The sequence below is a fragment of the Rattus norvegicus genome, chromosome 15, assembly GCF_021556685.1.
Source record: "Rattus norvegicus strain SHRSP/BbbUtx chromosome 15, alternate assembly SHRSP_T2T, whole genome shotgun sequence".
In the NCBI taxonomy this organism is placed as follows: Eukaryota; Metazoa; Chordata; class Mammalia; order Rodentia; family Muridae; genus Rattus; species Rattus norvegicus.
This window is the reverse complement of record NC_141548.1, coordinates 40,216,786-40,238,561: the sequence shown is the minus strand read 5'-3', so window position 1 is coordinate 40,238,561 and position 21,776 is coordinate 40,216,786. Positions and strand designations below refer to the sequence as shown.

Sequence of the window (21,776 nt, the reverse complement as noted above, 5' to 3'; positions counted from 1 at the left end):
CTCTCAGGCAGCTATGCAATATCCCTGAGGAGACATAATCCCAGGTAGGGCACCGATGATAAATTAAAGACATGATTTCATCCCATCACAGAAGACTTGGTGAATCAGCAGGACCTACATCCTCAAAAGGCCCACCCAGCAGGAGCGATGATCCCTAAAACTACTTGCCCAACTTGCAGGCAGCTCTACTAAAGAGCTCTCTCTGTAGCCTGAGGGAGACCGTATGTTCTAAAGTTCCGAGGACCTAGCTCCACCAAGAACCCCACCCTCCCACACCCTGGTCCTTACATGGGTACCATCATGAAAGTGTTCCCACGGGCAGCCAGAGCTCACTAAGGTTCAGAACTTAGGTCAGAAGGCCTTGCCACTTCCAGACCTACTTGTTTCCCATGCATCATGGAATTGGGTGAGCACTCAGGATGTCCCTCATTGGTCACGTCTGTGCCCCACCTCATCATCTGGCTGCCTGTCACACACAGTGGCTCTTTTGGAATGCTTTTCTATCTGACTTGGCTCATGGTCATCAGATGCAGACAATGCTCTGAAACCTTCTTGCCCTGGTAGGTACCCTTTCTCAGAGCCCTGGCAGCGCCCAGGAGCACTATGCATGGCCTCTTTGACGGCCAGGCTAATTTCTCCTTCAGCCATCTTAAGCTGCCTTATGCTATGATGATTAGAAGTTCTGGGCAGAAGCCAGACCTATAGAACCCGGGGAATGCTTCAGTAACATGCTTCTCTCTCCCTAGACAGTGAACCTGGGCGTTAGTCTGTGAGAAGACTTCTCCAATATAATTAAAAAGGGAATATTGAGCCAGAGAGGCACTGGGTATGTTTGCTTAGGTATTTAAGCAACTGCCTTTCAGTACTGATCAAAAGGTTGCCCTTCCAGCTGCCTCTGCTGGCAGGCTCTTCTGTCAGGTAGTCTGGCCCCCTGCTTATGCCTTTTTCAAATTTCAGCTCGCTTTAACTTGTTTTCTAATGCTTTCCAGCCTGACCTTCATACAATGCTTGAGTAAGTAGCCTGGGCCACTCTCGGAAGGTGACCCCTCATTAGAAACCACAGTCAGAGGTGTCTTCATGCTAGGTTGCCTGTAGGTAAAGATAGTTCGAAGGACTTCTTCAACCAGCTCTTAATTGTTCCTCCAGAGAAGGTTAAAGGAGAGGTTCCCTCTCCTCAGCAAGTTTAGGGTTCGTGGAGTACCTGCTTTGGCCCTGCTGAGTCACTTCTTGTTTCTTCCAAAGGGGGACAACTTTCCCCCATTGACAATCCCCCTGTTAGAGTGCTTCTTGGATGCATTTGTGGTCACTTAACTGCCAGGATCCTGACTCCTTCCTTTACAGAGTCAGGGCAACACGGTCTTTCTAGACATCCAATTAATTGGGGCTCAGCTGTTTGCATCCAGTTGCTCAGGAAGGCCGGGTGCTGTACTCAGTTCCCAGGCCTTTCTGAGTCTTTCCAAAGTGTGACCGTCACTTTTCCATACATCTCTTACCCAGGACTCAGGAGTGCCACAGCTGCTCCTAACCTCGGGCTTTTGGGACGTTCGCTGTTAACCCAGCAAGGCTCTATACAGGCAGGACCTGGAGAGGTGTAAATGAACTCTGCACAAGTTTGGGGGCTATGAGAGAGGAATGTGAGTTGTCGGTGCTAGGGTCAGCCTCTACAGTCACTGTTGTCACTATGGAGGCTATGGGAGGGATGCCATACCACATGAGCAGTGGGTGTGAGGACAAAAAAAGGCTCCTGTCCTCTTGTAGACAGACAGATAGCTGGGCCTCACCCTGAAGACAGTTCAGGCGGTCCAGCATGGGGTCTGTGACTCTGGATTGACAGTTTTACTACAATTCTAGTAAACTGCTGGGTCAGGAGCCATCATAAAGACAGAGAGCAGTGGAGTGGGGAATTGCCAGGGTTGTGTTAGAGTCTGCTACAAGCATTTGTTTTCGTCACTCTGAAGAACCTACTTCACGTAGTTGTTCTGAGGAATGCTTTGAACAGGAGACATTCCCACAGACTCCAGATGTTTATATGACAGTCACTTTAAGACCTATTTGCTGAGAGCTCATTTGGAAAAAAATGTGTAGTTAGGCACAAAATTGCAATAGTGCATACATGTCTAGTTATGTTTAGTAACTTACAGAAAAAGACCTTCTGTGTGTAGTGTGTGTCTTAGTTACTCTTCTGTCATTGTGGTAAAACACCAGGATCAAGGCAACTTACAAAAGTGTATATTTTGGTTAATGGCTCCAGAGCGACAAGAGTCCAGAATGGAATCCACAGTGCATGCCTGGCGGCTGGAGTAGGAAGCTGAGGGCTTAATCCTAATCCTCAAACACAAAGCAAAGGAACTGAACTAAAAATGGTGTGAGAATTTAAACTCTCAAAGAGCACATGCCGGTGACATAGTTTCTCCCAACAAGCAAGCCCTTAAGGGCCTCCCCAAACAGCACTAGCAACTGGAGGCCGTGTGTCCAAATACGTGAGTCAACAGGACACATGTTCAGTCAAACCACCACAGGGAGCATGAGATAAGCAGGAAAATAAAGGACCCTCATGTGGGAGTGAGGACTCCAACCTCTCAAAGAGCATCAGTCACTGGTGGTAGGCATGGGTGATGCACACAAAGCACCCGGAAGCCTTGTAGCTGAAGAGACCCAGTGACAGCAGAACTGGGCAGAGACTCTGCTCTGATCACTCAAGGGCATAATGCAAGTTGGAGACATATTTCCTCCACAGCACGGGCTCCCTTGCTCCCATGGAAAAGAAACAGGAGACAAACCTAGAATGACACCCTCGCTCCATGTCCTGGAGATGCTGTTGTGCCCTTTGTACTCCTAGCTTAGAGTTCTCTTGTTATTGGTGGAATTGAACCCCTGCCTCTTCCACATTCCCCTTCATTTCTGAGACTCATTCCCCTTTTCTCTGGACACACTCTGGTTTGGCCAGCCCATTGCCTCTCTTTCTTCCAGAGCCCATTAATGTCACACAGCGAACGGTGGACCCAGGAAAATGATGGGTCCTGGGATCGAGCCAACAGTATACCTCTTTGCGGCCAGATATTAGAACTCGTAAAGCTTCTGCTAGGGTCAAACTGAAATAGGGCAAAAGCTTGCAGATGACGAGGACTGAAGAGTCTGTCTGTGTCCAGGCTTTGCCCAAACCTTCTGCCCCAATCATAGAGTGGCAGTGATGAAGCCAAATTTGATCTTTCATGTTTTATTATCTAGGTAGTTGGACAGATGTGACAGTGCATAAGGGGAAAAAAGGATGGTTTTATTCACACGTGTTAGAATCCCTGCTTGTAAACTCTTATCATAGTCTGTAGACTTCCAGAGTCTTGCCCTCACTAGCCAGGAATGATTGAAACCCAACTGCTATTCCCCGGGACAATAACATTTCCCCAAACTCCACTCTACTTTCCTGGCAAATGCCACACCCCACACCCTCATAACCAGCAGTCTAGTACACACAATGGATTCTGCCTAGTGAGGTATATCATCTACAGACATTGTCTCCACTTATGTATGTCCAGTCTGTTTCCAAATGTTGTGCTGCTTTTAGTACTGGGCTGTGTGTTTTGTCTAATCAAAGATTATTTCTGTGTTAACTTATATTTCAAACTTATTTTTTTATAACAGAAAGTGCAGAAAAACCAAAAGAAGAAAATGAACTCCCCTGTGATTTATCACCCAGAGAGAGTAATGTTTTAAACACTTAGGTGCATAGCTTTTTGTGCATATATATATATATATATATATATATGAGTTCTCTTATAAAAATGGAAGTCACATGTGTGTGTGTTTGGCTGTGTGTATTTTATACTGCTTTTTACTTTCCTTTAGTCTTTGACATAAATTTTATTTTTACTTTGTTTTCATTTGTGTTTGAATACATATTTCACATGTATATGCACATAGGTAGTTTGCCTGTGTGTATATCCATGCAGCATATATGTACTATGCCTGTGGAGGCAATAATAGCATATCAACCCCCTCCCCCCGGGACTGGAGTTACAGACTGCTATGAACTGCTGCATGGCTTCTGGGAATTGAAGCCTGCTCCTCTAGAAAAACAGCCAGCACTCCTAACTGTTGAGCACTGCTGAGAGGGGTCTCCCGCCCCTGAAATACATTTCAGAAGAGTAAGGAAATTAAAAACAAACAAACAAAACCAGTGTGCTTGACATAGTACCCACATAACTTGTGCTGTCACATGTTTATATGGTATCATTAAATATCACATTATATAGTATCAAGTGGAAATTCCAGCGGTCTTATATAGCTGCATGTATACAGAATGACTTCAGTGACATTAACAATCTGAAAATCCCGAGCTTTCCTCTAAGATCTTCAGGAACAATTACGTTCGTCGGATGTAGGGTTCATGTTTAGATTATCCCAGCTGTGTGGGGGTTATTAATCCATAGAGAAAATCCTCACAATGAATCAGGATGTGTAATTAATCAGAACGTTCTACTGTGTATGCATATACACTTACATGTATTCATGCACATGCATGTGTGCTTGTGTGTTTGCAGGTGCAGTCAGTGTATATCTTAAGGAAGCCAAAGGTTGAAGTCCCCCCTGCTTTTAGGAACAGAGTCTCTCACTGAACCTGTAGCTCACTGGGTGGCTAGGCTGGCTGGTGAGCTCCGGAGATCTGCCCAAAGGCTGGGGTGATGGGTGTGTGCCACTTTGCCAGTGTTTCTTGTGGATGCCAAGAGTGGGCAAGGGCCTTATGTCTTGAGTCATACATGTCCTACGCCCTCTCAGCATCACATACCTATGAGTGTAGAGGAAATCAGAATGAGCAAAGCTTTTATATCTGGGGAAACTGAGGCAGAATTCAGTTGTTTTGTAGTGTTGATGGAGACAGAGGGCCAGGTAGGTTTTTGCTTTAAATGTATGTGTGTGCTATGCTTGTGCATGTATGTGGGTTCACAGGTTTGTGGATGTTGTGTGCATGTGTATGGAGGCCTCGGTCTGATATCAGGTGTCTTTACCATTACATATTGAGGGAGGCTCTCTCACCAAATGTGGTGCTACGTGTTTCAGAGTCTACATGGCCGTGTTGCTGAGAGATTCTGTTTCCACCTCCCGGGCTGTGTGCTGGGATAACCAGTTAACTGCCAACCCCAAGGAACTTTACAGACACAATGTAGCTTCTGGAGATTTGAACTATAATCCTCACATTCAAGCCGCTTTCTCCACTGAGCCATCTTCCAAACCCCAAGTGTTTTCCATAGAAAACAAACAAACAAAAGCCCCACACTGTGTTCTGCAATTCTGTACTGTGATACTGGCATAAAAAGGAACCCACACTCTTTTTTTCTTAATTTTTATTGGCTATTTTGTTTATTTATATTTCAAATGTGATACCCCTTCCCAGTTTCCCCTCTGAAAATCCCCCATTCCACCCGCCTGCCTCCAGGAGGGTGCTCCCCCACCCACCCATCCACCCACTCCCGCAGGACCACCCTACCATTCCCCTACACTGGGGCAACAGAACTTCATGGGACCAAAGGCTTCTCCTCCTACTGATGCCAGCCAATGCCATCCTCTGCTACACATGCACCTGGAGCCGTGGGTCCCTCCATGTGCACTCTTTGGTTGGTGGTTTAGTCCCTGGGAGCTCTGCGGGTTCTGGTTGCTGGATATGTTGTTCTTCCTATGGGGCTGCAAACTCCTTCAGTCTTTCCCCCAGCTCCTCCACTGGGGTCCTGTGCTCAGTCCCGTGGTTGGCTGCAAGCATCCACATCTGTATTTGTCATGCTCTGGCAGAGCCTCTCAGGAGACAGCTATATCAGGCTCCTGTCAGCAAGCACTTCTTGGCATCAGCAAGTGTCTGGGTTTGGTGACTGCTTGTGGGATGGATCCCCAGGTGGGGCAGTCTCTGGATGGCCTTTCCTTCAGTCTCTGCTCCACTCTGTCCCTGTATGTCCTTTAGACAGGAGCAGTTCTGGGTTAAAATTTTGAGATGGGTGGGCGGGTAGCCCCATCACTCAACCTTGTATATTTTGTATATCTTTGTATATTTTGTATATTTTTTATATTAGCCCGCTATCAGATGTAGGGTTGGTAAAGATCTTTTCCCAATGTGTGGGTTGCCATTTTGTCTTATTGATAGTGTCCTTTGCCTTACAGAAGTTTGAATTTTATGACTATGACATCCCATTTGTTGATTGTTGATCTTAGGGCATAAGCCATTGGTGTTCTATTCAGGAAAATTTCCCCTGTGCCCATGTGTTCGAGGATCTTCTCCACTTTCTCTTCTATTAGTTTGATTGTATCTGGTCCTTGATCTGCTTGGACTTTAGCTTTATACAAGGAGATAAGAATGGGTCAATTTGCATTCTTCTACATGCTGACCTCCACTTAAGCCAGAACCATTTGTTGAATATGCTGTCTTTTTTCCATTGAATGGTTTTAGCTTTTTCGTCAAAGATCAAATGACCTTAGGTGTGTGGGTTCATTTCTAAGCCTTCAATTCTATTCCACTGATCTACCTGCCTATCTATGTACCAATACTATGCAGTTTTTTTTTTTAAATCACAATAGCTCTGTAATACAGCTTGAGGTCAGGAATGGTGATTCCCCCAGATGTTCTCTTATTGTTAAGCATAGTTTTTCCTATCCTGGGTTTTTGTTGTTCCAAATGAATTTGAGAATTGCTCATTGTATATCTATGAAGAATTGAGTTGGAATTTTGATGGGAATTGCATTGAATCTGTAGATTGCATTTGATAACTTGGCCATTTTTACTGTGGTAATCCCGTCCATCCATGAGCATGGGAGATCTTTCCATCCTCTAAGGTCTTCAATTTCTTTCTTTAGAGACTTGATGTTCTTGTTGAACAGATCTTTCACTTGCTTGGTTAGAGTCACCCCCAGATACTTTATATTATTTGTGACTATTGTGAAAGGTGTTATTTCCCTAATTTCTTTTTTCACCCATTTATCCTTTTAGTAGAGGAAGGCTACTGGTTTGTTAAAGTTAATTTTATATCCAGCTACTTTGCTAAAGTTGTTTATCAGCTGAAGGAGTTCTCTGGTGGAATTTTTGGGGTTACTTAAGTATACTATCAAATCACCTGCAAATAGTGTTATTTTGACTTGTTCCTTTCCAGTTTATATCCCTTTGACCTTCTCTTGTCTGGTTGCTCTGGCTAGGACTTCAAGAACTATATTGATTAAGTAGGTAGAGAGTGGGCAGCCTTGTTTAGTTGCTGATTTTAGTGGGATTGCATCAAGTTTCTCTCCATTTAGTTTGATGTTGGCTAGTGGTTTGCTGTATATTGCTTTTACTATGTTTAGTCATGGGCCTTGAATTCCTGATTTTTCCAAGACTTTTATCATGAAGGGGTGTTGAATTTTGTCAAATGCTTTCTCAGCATCTAATGAAATGATCATGTGGTTTTTTTTCTTTGAGTTTGTTTACATAGTGCATTACATTGATGGATTTCCATATATTGAACCATCCTTGTATCCCTGGGATGAAGCCTACTTGACCATGATGGATGATTGTTTTGATGTGTTCTTGGATTCAGTTTGCGAGAATTTTGTTGAATATTTTTGCATTGATATTCATAAGGGAAATTGGTCTGAAGTTCTCTTTCCTTGATCTGTCTTTGTGTGGTTTAGGTATAAGCATAATTGTGGCTTTATAGAAGGAATCAGGTAGTACCCCTTCTGTTTCTATTTTGTGAAATAGTTTGGACAATGTTGGTATTGCGTCTTCTTTGAAGATCTGATAGAATTCTATACCAAAACCATCTGGTTCTGGGCTGGTTTAAGTTGGAAGACTTTTAATGACTGCTTTTCTTTCTTTAGGGGTTATGGGACTGGTAGATGGTTTATCTGATCCTGATTTAACTTTGGTACCTGGTATCTACCTAGAAAATTATTCATTTCATGCAGATTTTCCAGTTTTGTTGAGTATAGGCTTTTGTAGTATGATCTGATAATTTTTTTAAAAATTTTTTTGGTTTCTGTTATTATGTCTCCCCTTTCATTTCTGATTTTGTTAATTTGGATACTGTCTCTGTGCCGTCTGGTTAGTCTAACTAAGGGTCAATCTCTCTTGTTGATTTTTGTCAAAGAACCAGCTCCTGGTTTTGTTGATTCCTTGTATAATTCTTTTTGTTTCTACTTAGTTGATTTCAGCCCTGAGTTCGATTATTTCCTGTTGTCTACTCCTCTTGGGTGCATTTGCTTCTTTTTGTTCTAGAGCTTTCAGGTGTGCTGTCAAACTGCTAGTGTATGCTCTCTCCAGTTTCTTTATGGGCGCCTGCTCAGAGCTATGAGTTTTCCTCTTAGCATTGCTTTCATTGTGTCCCACAGTTTTGGGTATGCTTTGTCTTCATCTTCATTAAACTCTAAAAAATCTTTTATTTCTTTCTTTATTTCTTTCTTGATCAAATTATCATTGAGTAGAGAGTTTTTCAGCTCCCATGTGTATGTGGACTTTCTGTTGTTTTTGTTGTTATTGAAAACCAGCCTTACTCCATGGTGATCTGATATTTCAATCTTCTTGTATCTGTTGAGGCTTGTTTTGTGATTGATTATATGGTCAGTTTTGTAGAACATATCATGAGGTGCTGAAAAGAAGGTATATTCTTTTGTTTTAGGATGAAATGTTCTATAGATATCTGTTAAATCCATTTGGTTCACAACTTTTGTTAGTTTCACTGTGTCTGTGTTTAGTTTCTCTTTCCCTGATCTATCCATTGGTGACAGTGGGTTTTTGAAGTCTCCCACTATTATTGTGTGAGGTTCAAGGTGTGTTTTGAGCTTTAGTAAGTTTTTTTTTTTAATGGGATGCCCTAGCATTTGGAGCATAGGTGTTCAGAATTTAGAGTTCATCTTGGTAGATTCTTCCTTTGATGAGGATGAAATGTCCTTCCTCATCTTTTTTTTTTTGATAACTTTTGATTGAAAGTTGATTTTATTCCACATTAAAATGGCTACTTGTCTTTTGGCACTATTTGCTTGAAATTTTTTTCCAACCTATAACTCTGAGGTACTGTCTGTCTTTGTCACTGAGGTGTGTTTCATCTATGCAGCAAAATGCTGGGTCCTGTTTACGTATGCAGTCTGTTAGTCTATGTCTTTTATGGGAGAATTGAGTCCATTGATGTTGAGAGATATTAAGAACAAGTGATTGTTGCTTCCTGCTATTTTTTGTTGTTGTTAGAAGTGGAATTAAGTTTGTGTGGCTATCTTCTTTTTAGTTTGCTGAAAGAAGATTAATTTCTTGCTTTCTATAGGGTGTAGTTTCCTTCCTTGTGTGTTTCCATCTATTATTCTTTGTAGGGGTGAATTTGTAGAAAGATATTGTGTAAATTTGGTTTTGTCATGGAATATCTTGGTTTCTTCATTCATGTTCATTGCAAGTTTTGCTGAATATAGTAGCCTAGGCTGGCATTTGTGTTCTCTTAGGGTCTGTATGACATCTGCCCAGGATCTTCTGGCTTTCATAGTCTCTGGTGAGAAGTCTGGTGTAATCTTATAGATCTGCTTTTATATGTTACTTGACCTTTATTACTTACTGCTTTTAATACTCTTTCTTTGTTTTTTTTTTTTTTTTTGCATTTGGTGTTTTGATTATTATGTGACATGAGGTATTTCTTTCTTTTCTGGTCCAATCTATTTGGAGTTCTGTAGACTTCTTGTATGTTTATGGTCATCTCTTTAGGTTAGAGAAGTTTTCTTCTATACTTTTGTTGAAGATGTTTACTGGCCCTTTAAGTTGGGGGTCTTAGCTCTCTTCTATGCTGATTATCCTTACGTTTGGTCTTTTCTTTGTGTCTTGGATTTCCTGGATGTTTTGGGTTGGGAGCTTTTTGCATTTTGCATTTTCTTTGACCGTTGAGTCAATGATTTCTATGGTATCTTCTATGCCTTAGATTCTCTCTTCTATCGCTTGTAGTCTGTTGGGATGGTTGAATTTATGACCCCCTGATCACTTTTCTAGGTTTTCTGTCCCCAGTATTGTCTCCCTTTGTGATTTCTTTATTGTTTCTATTTCCATTTTTAGATCCTGGATGTTTTTGTTCAATTCCTTTACCTGTTTGGTTGTGTTTTCCTGTTTCTTTAAGGGGCTTATGTGTTTCCTTTTTAAGTGCTTCTACCTGTTTACCTGTGTACTCTTGTGTTTTTGTATGGGAGTTATTTATGTCCTTATTAAAGTCCTCTATCATCATCATGAGATATGATTTTAAATCAGAATCTTGCTTTTCAGGTATGTTGAGCTTGCTATGGTGGGAGAACTGGGTTCTGATGATACCAAGTAGCCTTGGTTACTGTTGCTTATGTTCTTGTGCTTGCCTCTTGCCATCTGGTTATCTCTAGTGTAAGCTGGTTTTGCTGTCTCTGACTGGAGCTTGTCCTTCCGGTGAGTCTGTGGGCCTGTGGTCTTTGGTGTGTCAGCATTCCTAGGAGACAAGCTCCTTTTGGGCAGGATTGGGATGCTGTTAGCTGTGATCTTTTGTGTGTCCATACTCCTGGGAGACCTACTCTCCCTGGGCGGGACTGGGGTGTGGGGTGGGACTGGGGTACAGATAGCTGTGGCACAAGGCCAGCCTAAAGGCACAGATCGAACCCAAACTCTTTAAATACACTCTTTCATCATTCAACTCGCACAGTCTATTTCTGAGAAATTTAAGCACTTTTGAAATTATAGTATCAGGTTTCCATGAAACCTAGTTGTGCAATAAACTCCATAATTAAAAATGAAAGAAATAGAGGTTATTAAGAAGAACAAAATCAGCACAAAAAACAAAACACACCAACCCTATTATTACTGGAATAGATAATAGTTGCCGGCTAAATATGATTGAGTATTTGTCTTCATATTTGCTGACTGGTGGCAGAGCAGGGAGATGCTGTAGGTATCGGGTGAACCTTTAGCTAGTGATATGAGTACTTAGCCACTCCACTTGGACCACATCCATATGAGTGCCATATTCGAAAACAAATATGTGCATCTGAGAGTTCTATGGAACTCAATTCCATGTCACTTTAGGTCATTTAAACTCTGCACATAACTGGTCCTCTGGCGTTGCCCAGCGGCAGGTTCTGTTCTCTAGGATCACCCCCCTCCATCCTCACCTCTTCTGTGTCTGAGGACACAAGACTGCAGAGGAGCCCAGAAGCCCCATATTTCTGAGTCACCTCTTACATTCATGAAATACTTTATCAAACAGCCTGAAACTGCCTAGTGCTCTTCAGATCCTAAAGCAAAACTGATCATGATGCATATTTGTGGAGAAGCCTCAGGTGTGAACAGCCCCCACTCCACACCACAGAAGCCTACTGACCCCTGTGGAAGGGAGAACAGATTTGATTGATTGCTCTCTGGGATGCTGGATGTATTAGACCTCACTTTCTGAACATAAGTGTCTCTGAAACAATGAGTACTATAGAGAAGACATGTGACCAAAATCTGAGCTACTGCAGGGTGGGCAGGCAGCAAGACTGGGTCAGCCTCTGCCATCCAGTCTCCGGTAGTCACAGTTCTCTACCCTACTCTCTCCTTCTCTCCTGGCTCACATCCCAGGGGCAGCCCTGTTCCTGTCTGCTCTCTGGCCTCCCACATGAAGACAGATTGGCTGTTGGAGATTTCTCTCCATGTGGGACCATGCGTTAATCACTTGAAGTAAATCATCAATTCAATTCCTAGTTTCTCCCTTTTACAGATCAGGAAACATGAGACGCAGAGTGTAAGAAACTTAGCAGTCACAAGCAAGCAGTGCCACACACTCCAGGGAATGGCACCAGGTCTGAGCCTCATCCCCTGTGGCCTTGCTGTTTGGAGCACAGGGACAGTCACATGCCAGCAAGGGCATGTGAGTTGTACAGATGTGGTGACATGGTGGCTCAGCACAGCAGAACAAAATGATAGAGAAGAATGGGGCTTGAGGAGTACAGCTGTAGCTGTAAAGACTTTAGCATACAGAGTGGCCAAACTGTGTTCCGGGACCTGGCTCCAGTGGAGTCCCCTTGCAGGGAAGCCAGCTGGAGTCCTTATTCACTGACACTTCTGTTTTGTTTTAGCTTCTAATGAAGTCACACTTGCTGGGAGCCCAGTGGCAGGGCGAAACTCCACAGATGCAGTCAATAACCAGCCATCACCAGATGAGACCAAGACAAGTGTCGTTGCTAGTGGCCCTGTGCTGTCTGCTTTCTGTGTTGTGCTGTGATCACGAGAAAAAGTGATCCTATGGGATCCATTTCCTGTATTCCATGGCAGCAAAGGGAATTAATTTATAAAAATGCTTAAGTTCAAAATGTTTTTGTTTCCATATCTCCCTTGGGGCCCCTTTGAGAATAAAAAAATTAGAAATGAAACACAAGCCTGAAGGTTGGGAATATGCTTTGCAGTGATGGTTCATGGCCAACCTTCAACTTGGGTTGTGTTGTCTGGATGTTGACTTTGCCTGTGGGTCTGTTTCTGTTTGCTTGCTCTCAGCTCCATCACTTCCCCCAAACCCTTGCCTCTGGACAGGTGCCCTAGGGGCCACTCTTAAGGGACACCCTGACCTTGGGCTCCAGTGTAGCCTTTAACTGGTAGTGGGAGGAGAGAGGATGAGGAGTTAAAGAGACCCAGACCCTGCAATTTGTATTACCCTTAAGACAGCTGTGCTGTGGAAGGCACTGGGCCAGCAGGCTGAAATATAGCCATTTTTTTCTCCTCGGTCCTGGGAATTCTGGGAAGCATCAGAGGAAAAGCCTCATTTCCCAAGAGACTTTTTTCTTAAACGTGAAATGAAAAGAAATGTGAAAATAGGCAGAGGACAGATTTGGGAAAGAATAGAGCCAAGGCCAAGTCTTGCCTAACAGCCAGGTCCTGGGCAGGGGCCTATCACTAGTTCTAATTTTAGGTATAGAACTGTTTTCTGTAGACATGGGGAGGGTATACTCAGAGCCTTCCTGACCTGTAGGCCTTGGGACAGGTGACTAAGGGCAAACCGAGGTTATTTATGATCACACATCTCCATGTGGATGGTGAGAAAAGATGGTATTTTTGCATCTAAAAAATAAGAAAGGTCTTACGGGCACAAAGAACTGTGACACATCCTGGCTGGTAAGTTCCGATTCCAACAGGCATCAATACATCAATTACACTTAGTGTCTCCCAGGAAGGCATGGACAGGACTAGATCCTGTCCACAGCCAACCCCAGGGGTGGGAGAGGAAGGGCACAGAGCTAAATTCTTTGCTCATATCTTGGCAACCGTGTCTTTGTTGAGAAGTGGGCAGGTGTCACTTGTAGCCCAGCAAAACAAGACAGGGTTAGACTTGAATGCAACGGGCATCAGTAGCCGTGGACTCTATTTCTGGTTCCTCATGTGTCGTATCCATTTCATCCACTATGCTGCATGTAGCTTAATGCTAGAGTATTCGCCTAGCCTATCAAGGCCCTATGTTACATAACAGGACACTCTTCTCTATAAAACACATCAACAGTAAAATGGGGTAGTGGCGGCCATCTTGCTTACCTCACAGGTTTTGTGTGCACAAGTACAGATGAGTGTGCACACACATGCACACACAGTAGGTACACACGTGCAGTTGTGCTCAGGTCTTGATTCTGTGTGTCTTCCTCTATCCCTTCCCACTTCATGTTCTGAGACAAGATCTCTCACTGAATCTGGAGTTTGTTGGTTTGGCTAGACTGGTCAGGAACCCCTCCCAGCACCCACCTGTCTCAGCTCCCCAACTGGAGTTGTGAATGTGTATCCAGTGTCCCAATTTCACATGGTCCCTGTACTTTCACAAGAATTTTACCCACTAGTCTCTCCCCAGTCCCTCCTCACAGGCTTTGTTTGTGAGAATTCCATGAAGTTAAGACAACAGTGCCCATGGTAGCCATAGTTGGTAACATTAATAACTGAGCACTAGGCACTGGCCCTGTGTGCAGATGTTGCTTGTACCCCAGTTACTAGAGGCAACCCTGTTTGACAGCTCATCTAGCTTTACCTTGATGGAACAGGAATTGGGAGCATGGTAGAGTTAACAGCCTGAGTCCATACTGCTTGGAAATAGCCTGACTCTTGGTTATACCTGGAAGAGATAGGGCAGTGTGGAGGAGTGGACCCAGGAGACATAGGGAGTCATGTTGGAATCTGACTCTACGTTGCATTTATCATTGAGTCTACGGTGTTAGGGATAATCAGATAGTCTGCCTCGTGGGCCATTTAAAAACTGGTCCTAAGTGTGGCATCTCCTTGCTTAAGTGAGGGGAAGGAAAGACAGTGGAGTCCATGGCCCATTGCTGCTTCCATATCCTTCGAAACTCTCCAGCTGTGCCATGAGGGAAAGCCCCCGCTAGAACTGCCACTATAGGCAATAGTATCACCCGGGAGACCAAGAGCAAAGCAGTTGTTTGGTGGGAAGCCTTTCTAGTTCAGTTTGGAAGGAGAAAAGCCAGAGCCTGTGGTCTTGGATTGTTTTGCGGCAGTCACAGTACAATATGCCACTTCGCTGAACATTGTTCTTAAAATTGCCAGAACTGTGCGGCAGGTGCCATGGCTCAGGACAAAAACAGGGACAATTTTCATTCCACATTTGTTATGATTTAAATACTCATTTACATATGTAAAAGAAAGGCCCCCTCCCTGCGTTTGGTACCACCTGGAGCTGTGTAAATGATGCTAGAGACACTCTTCCTGGCGTTTGAATGTGTCTGTTACTTTTCTATCTACAACCAAGGTAACTTACAGAAGGAAGGGTTTATTTGTCCTTACAGTTCTAGAGAGATCAGAGTCCATCACAGTGGGGAAGGTTGGCCATTCTCATTCAAACCACCACACTTGGGAGGCTTGGCAAGGCTGTTAAAAGGCTCACTCACAGGGCCTCTAATTCTTCAAAATGCACCTTCATTTGGTCTGGAACCTTCTGTGAATGGAGGCCCTTGAACCCAGGTGAGGTGTATTAACTCCTACTGAGCTGATTAGCTCAGAGAATGTCTGTGCCCTAGCACACACCATCTGGTGGTCTGCCTCATGGCCAGCAGCAGACCTGGGCTGCCACTCAAGTAAGAGGCTTGCTCAGGAACAGGAAACACTTAGCTTAGTGGACAGCATGACTCTAGATAGAGCCCTTCCCAGAGCAGAACATTCCAGGCAACTGCCCTCAACAACTACAGCTTGGCAGGTTCATTTTACCTCATAACCCTGCCTTGCTCCAGTCTCTCCTAGCTTCTTCCACCTCAGGGCACCTCTCCTAGGCACTGCCTGTCCAGATGGTGGCAGATGGCTGGTCCTCAGACCAATGACTGGCAGACTCATTGGCCTCTAGCCATGGAGGAAGGTGAGAGTTTCTACATAAGAAGTTGAGAACTCTCTGCTATCTTGCTTTGGGAGCACAGAAAGTCAGGCTGCTCCTGACCCCACTGTCCCGCATACCATGCCAATCCTGGGTGGCAGAGGCAACATTTCTGGGCACTGAGGAGAGGGGTCTGCAGCTTTCTCTTCCAGTGGCTCTCTTTGTGCCCAGCTGATGCTTCTGGACACTTCCTTCAGTCCTGGTGTCTTATCCCTCTCCTAGGCTAAGACTTTTTCATTCTTCACAGACGTCTGGCTTTCCCCCCATCCCTTCTTAGTCTCTTTCTTTCACTTCCAAGTTTCCTTCAGCTCATGTTGTGTGAGAAAGAAAGAGAGGGTTGCCTGGTTGAAGGGTGAGATCATTGCTGTCCCTGCAGAGAGTGGGTGCTGTGCGCTGGCCTGAAGACTGAAGAAAGCAAGCAGAGGAACGTGCTCTCCTCAGAGGACCATCTGGCTGAGGCAGCCTCATGCTAATCTGTGGCTTTCTTTTTCTTTATCCCTTTCGGTTTGTTCTCCAGGAGCACTTCATCTGCAGCTGTGCATTCAGACCCGGCCCCTGTGAAGGCAAGCACTCATTTGGGGAATATGTTTATTCCCCAACTCCCATCCTTCTTATAGGTGTCAGGAAGCCATTGTTATCAGTGGTGGGCCTATGTGGCTTTAATGTCAGGGCTGCACTTTCAAATGGAAATCAGGCAATTATGTGCCGCGTAGAGAAACCTGACAGATGCAGAGGTTTTACACAACTGGCCCTGTCTGTGGGACAAAGGCACCTGGTGCTCCCCGAGGGACCATTAAATAAATAGAATATGTTTTGAGAGCACAGAAAAACTCAAGAATAATTAACTCTGTGATGAGCATTCATAGATTCTGTGGCTGTTTAACTTCAGAATGTGATCATGATTTGTCAACCAACCGCCTGAATCCTCCTTTAGAGGTGGCTTGAGAAAATCCGCCTCCGTATGTCTTGAAACAGAGCCGAAGCTGCTCTGAGTTTCTGTGTGGTGCAGTCCAAAATTTTTCAGAGGCTTTGGAATAATTTTATTTCCCCTCAGGGGGTTCGGCTTGATGTGATGTGGGAAGGAAATGACTGCAGCTCCGTGTCTGCATCCAGCGGGGTCTAATGATGGCGCTCTCTGGAGATCTTAGTGGTGTGTCTAAGCCATCAGCATCTGCCCAGGAACTTGGGGTCACATAAAGCAGTACCCTTGTGGCACCCAGCTGAAGTCCTGTGAGCATAACTCTGATCTAGTTATTAGCCACACTGCACAGACAGGAAACTGAGGCACAGACCTAAGACTTAGCCCTCACAACAATCCTACCCAACTCTGATCTTAGCTGTCAGCCACTGGCTAGAGCCTTCTGTGTGTTGGAAGCAAAGACTGAACTCCTGACACAGCATCTGGGGACGGATATGTGCTGTCCTCAACCAAACAGGAGAGACCTAAAGAGAAGTTTTCACTGGAGATGTCCAGCTATGAATATGTCCAGACTGAAACATGAAGTAAAATTATGCTTTAAAGGTCCCAGCATGGGTTTCTAGTTTACCACAGACTAGGGTGTCCCTAGGTAGTGGTCAGGGCACCTGTTGGCTATAGAGAAAATACTCAGAGGTTTTTGACCTTTTGGCTCCAGCAGACCCTGGGGTCTTTCCCAGACCCCTGAGCTGTGGTTTTGGATTGTGCAAAGCTGAGACAGTTTAGAACAGAAAAATATAGGGGACACTGTATATCTCAGAAAAAGTAGGGTTTTAAAAATACAATATTTTTATTTATCCTTTGAGGATTTCATATATGTATAAAATGCGTCTGGATCATATTCACTGCTAAGTCTTCCCAAAAGTAATTTTTAAACTCGGCATATGATAAACAAATTAAACAGGTTTACGCAGGGCTCTCACTCCCTGTGCAAAGCAACAGATGCTATTTTTAAAGACCGTGAAGCCCCATTTTAGAGATGCTGGATAAATCTAACAAAACTAGACACAGGAGGAACAAAACAGATTTGCAAGTGGTAAATAAACAGGACCCTGCATTTTCCTCTGTGCTAAGTAGAGAGACAGTGGAAGCCATTCAGAGCCTCCCCATTGTCAGCATCATTAGTGATGGGGAAGCTGGACACTACCAGAGAGACACACTTGCACCTTTCCCATCTTCTCTGGATGCACCCATCCCAAGGCATTATGTAAGATCACATGCTTTTAAAATATTCTCAGGGTCTCGGCAGGCCTTGGGGGATGTCACCCCTACATACTATAGCTTGTTGGGCTCCCATTTGGGCAGTCATGTTGCCGAGACTTTATGGGCGTGGCTTCTTATGTTACTAGGAGACACAGTCTCACAGAAAACTCCCTGTGCCTCTGGTCTTCCAGTCTTTCTACCCCATCTTCTGCAATGTTCCCTGAGCTGTAGGTGGGAGTGTCTTGTAGATGCATCCTTTGGGATTTGGCTCCGGAACTCTGATTTGTGGGATTTTGTAGCGGGCTCTGTCTGTTGCAAAGAGAAACGTCCCTGATGAAGAGCGTAGTAAACACTTACTTGCGGGTATAGAAATGTTTATAGATTGTTGTTACAGATTACACTGGTTTAGTGAATTCACTAGTTTACTAATTGTAGATTCTCCTCCAATAACCAAGACTTCCCAAACACTGAGCAGTTAGCTAGATTTCTAGTACCAGGCATGGTTTCCCTCTTGTTGAGTAGGTCTTAAATCCACCTTAGAAAGTTGTTGGCTACAACCAAGATCTGTGTGCCACTACTATAGCCTTAGGAATGCTATTGTGGCATGCTGGTTGTGTTATTTTACACACCTCCCACCTTTTTCTGACTTACCTCCAAGCCTAGCTCCAGGTTCAGTGAGACACGCTGCTCCAAATGTACAAGGTGGACTCAGTAGAACACTCCACATCCTCTTCTGGCCTCTGTCCCCCATGTGTGTGCATATAGCACACATCGCATGTGTAACACCCCCCCCATAACACACCCAACACACAAAGTCTGACCATCCAGAAGTACAAGCCAAACAGAAAACTCATGGTAAGAGACCCTTAGGCAGTTTCTAGCTACTTCTGTAATGGGGTCAACATGAAATACCTGGAAACAAAGGGAGGGAGCCTCCAGAATCCTCTGCCAACATGGCTGTCACTACACATACATTTCTAAGTGAGAACTCCCAGCTGAGTCCAGTCAGCCTATGGAACAATGAGAGAATTATGCACTGAGGTTCTAGCCACTGAATTTAAGGTAGTGTGTGATACAATTTAGATAACTTGAAGACATTCAGAATTTAGCTCCTTTTTGATGAGCTCTGTAGACTGCAGTCTTGCATAACTTCAAGCAGTTTATATGAAGGCTTGTGACACTACATACTGTGATAGGCCAGTAGATCCCCAGAACTGCAATCACTGTGAAAGGAAAATTACATGACTTGGAATTATTTTTTTCTTGTGTTCAAACTGTCCACTTCCTCATCTGTTATTTATTTTAAAAGGCTTATTCTTAGGGCCCGAAACTTAGATCAGCAGGTAAAGGTACGTGGTGTCAAGCTTGAGGACCTGAGCTTGATTTCCAGGACCAACATAGTGGAAGGGGAGAACCAGTTTCCAAAAGTCCTCTGGTGTCCACGTGTACACACACACACACACACACACACACACACACACTGAAAATCATGAAAACCTGGAAGAAAAATATCCCCAACCCCTCAAAAAACCAAAGCCAACCAACCAAACAAACCAGATACACAAAAATATGGAGTCCATTTTGTGTGGACATGGGATCTTCTCTGGAATGTGGTTGGAACTTAATGAAACTCCACGGGATAAAATCAATTTTCTCCTTGTCAGTGGATATCAACACCACACTCTTAAACTTTGTAACCAAAACAGTGGCTTTCACTACCTGAGATTGCAAAGATATTTTTTACTCGTTCTTGTTTTAAACTTTTTTCCTGGAGATTCTTCCTTATTTTCTCGTATGAATTTTTAGTATCAACTTCTTGCATTTCAGATATCCTGGTAGCATCGTCTCACTAACCTGGGAAAATACAGCTAAAATTCCCATTCAAAACCCTGGTCCATAAAGAAATGCCTGAAGCTATGCAGGGATGTGACTACAAACGCTTAGTTTAAGATAAACTCAATCTGCCTCGAGAGAAGAAAAAAGAAAGGAAGGAAGGAAGGAAGGAAAGAAGGAAGGAAGGAAGGAAGGAAAACCTAACGGTAAATAAGAGAGGGGGTTTCCCAGAGATTAATTACTGTATTAGGTTGTAGCACTGTAACGAGATTATACACATTACGGTAAATTTTGTGCTTCAAGGAGCTTGTGGTAAGAGGGAGATTTAGTTAGAATAAGCGGCGTGGGTCACGTAAGCTGCTGGATTCGGCATCTATGACCATGGGGACCAGAGGCAGGAGTTAGCTCGGGTTCTTGCTGGATGCCCCACTTCTGGGCTGGCTTTCACAGAACACCTTATCTTAATTACTTCCATCTCTAGGAACATGAACGATAAAGTCGGTAACGGAGCTGCACGATGCTGCGAGGTGTGCAGGAGACCATGAAGGACCTTCTTGTGCCCTAAGAATCCTTGAGACAGTAACTGTCTCAGACAGGAGGGTATGGGCTGTCCTCTCTCAAGAGCTCTTGATTCCAGTTTCGTCTGGTTCTGAAAAGAAAGGTTCTGTCTTGCCAGCAGGTTTTACAGCCTTGTCACCTCTTTTTCTACAAGCTAATTAGTGTGGGAGACTTCTTGCTGCCTTGGGCCATATGCTGCTTCTATGGCTGTTAATGTGGGACATAAACCCCACTCCCTACCTCACCTGTGTTTGAAAGTTGCATCTGTTGACTCGGTCTGATCTCTGCAGCCTAAAACCCTTCCTCTTTGATCTGATGCTGTGCTGATTTGTCTGGCCATTACTCCTCTTTGCTGGTTGTGACTTTATTTTTCAGTCTTACTGAAAAGGAAATTAAAAAGTTGTTTTAAAAGTCCTATTATTTTGAGTCATTTCAAAGGAGAAAAAAGTAAAGACTCTTTTGGAGGCAAGAGAAAGCATTTTGTAACATCGGTAAGCCAGATGGTCACACAGTCTGCTGGATACTTTCTACCTCTGTGTGTCAATACGAATTATGGACGTAAAGACTTCCAACTTTACATGTGGGTCCCTAGAAAGCTGAAGGGAGATCATTTTTAAAGTGTGTGGTCACAAAGATGCAGGGAGGCATTACAGAATGCTTGAATTATTCAAGGCATTGTCTCACTTGTCACTGGCGCGGGTCGTAAAGTTTGTTTTTGTTTTGTTTTGTTTTGGTTTGCGTTTTTTGACATTAATTTTTTTCTCATGGAGGGGTTTGCCCACTGGACCCTAAACAAAGGGCGCTCAGTAGACAACTCAGGGCTGAGCTCATAGAGACGAGTCAGGAATGGTGGGACTTAAGATTGAGGGTACTTGGTTTTGGAAAAAGCTGGGGGCTGTGAGATAGACAGAGGAGAATCGACTGCCTTGAAAAATGATAGCCTGCTTGGCTATGTGCTAGGAATGAACTTTATATGCCAGTATCCCTGGGAGATAAATATATTATCAGTTCCTCAAAGGAAAAAAATATTACTTTTACTTTTTTTTTTTTTTTTTTTTTTGGTTCTTTTTTTCGGAGCTGGGGACCGAACCCAGAGCCTTGCGCTTCCTAGGCAAGCGCTCTACCGCTGAGCTAAATCCCCCACCCCTACTTTTACTTTCTTTAAAAGGTTTGTTTATTTATTTTATGAGTACGCTGTCGCTGTCTTCAGACACACCAGAAGAGGGCATCAGATCCCATTACAGACGATTGTGAGCCACCATGTGGGTGCTGGGAACTAAACTCAGGACCTCTGGAAGAGCAGTCAGTGCTCTTAACCACTGAGCCATCTCTCCAGCCTGGGGGGTGGGGAAGAGCCTATTCAAGATGGCAGAACAGGAATGAAAAGCCTGTCCTCTCTGCGTGTCGTCTTACTCATTGGTAAGCATACATAAGTGTGCAGGTCCAGCCCAGGGGGACTCCAGGATGGCCTCTCAAGTTACCACTGGTCTCTGTGCCCCTGACTTCTACCAACCTCATGGTAATTACTTTAAGCAAAGACGTTTTAACACTCATTGGCTTAGTCTCCAATCATGACTTCACTCATACAAATGGATTCACTTCTCCCTCATCCACGGTGACTGAATCCAGGCTGTGAGACCTGCACTCAGACAGCCCAGAACAGTGGTTTTTTTTTTTGTTTTTGTTTTTGTTTTTGTTTTTGTTTTTGTTTGTTTGTTTGTTTTTTAAAAGTCACACTTCAAGTGGGAGGGTATTCATTTACCAAAACATGAAAACAATAGTTCCAGGGAAATTACCAATTTAAAAAATAGAGTAGTCTCTGAGGGCCCAAAGAATCCTTATGCCGATCCTCGCCTCAAAATAAAGCTCGGCATCAGGAG

General features: G+C 43.9%; 2 protein-coding genes across 33 annotated transcripts in view; one reads left to right on the top strand and one right to left on the bottom strand.

The window, feature by feature from the left end:
- The window catches only part of Gucy1b2 (guanylate cyclase 1 soluble subunit beta 2), an 82,350-nt gene that overhangs the window by 50,239 nt on the left and 10,335 nt on the right, over positions 1–21,776 (top strand). For 17 of the 32 annotated variants that reach the window (XR_015637882.1, XR_015637877.1, XR_015637880.1 and 14 more), the window contains one exon: positions 12,055–12,348. The exons of 5 other annotated variants lie outside the window; for them this stretch is intronic. Coding sequence is in view for 14 of the 27 variants with exons in the window: in XM_087584986.1 (XP_087441112.1) it covers positions 12,055–12,200 (146 nt within the window). In the remaining 13 variants the exon portion in view is untranslated. Of the gene's footprint in view, positions 1–12,054; positions 12,349–19,819; positions 20,311–21,776 lie in introns of those variants that run through there. 10 more of the 32 variants (XR_015637885.1, XR_015637874.1, XR_015637884.1 and 7 more) reach the window with 2 other exon arrangements.
- Rnaseh2b (ribonuclease H2, subunit B) overlaps positions 17,070–21,776 on the bottom strand; it is a 60,898-nt gene continuing 56,191 nt past the window's right edge. Inside the window, exons 12-14 of the transcript XR_015638092.1 lie at positions 20,142–20,276; positions 18,418–18,515; positions 17,070–17,814 (exon numbers count right to left, since the gene is read on the bottom strand). The gene's annotated coding sequence lies outside the window, so the exon portion shown is untranslated. The remainder of the gene's footprint in view (positions 17,815–18,417; positions 18,516–20,141; positions 20,277–21,776) is intronic.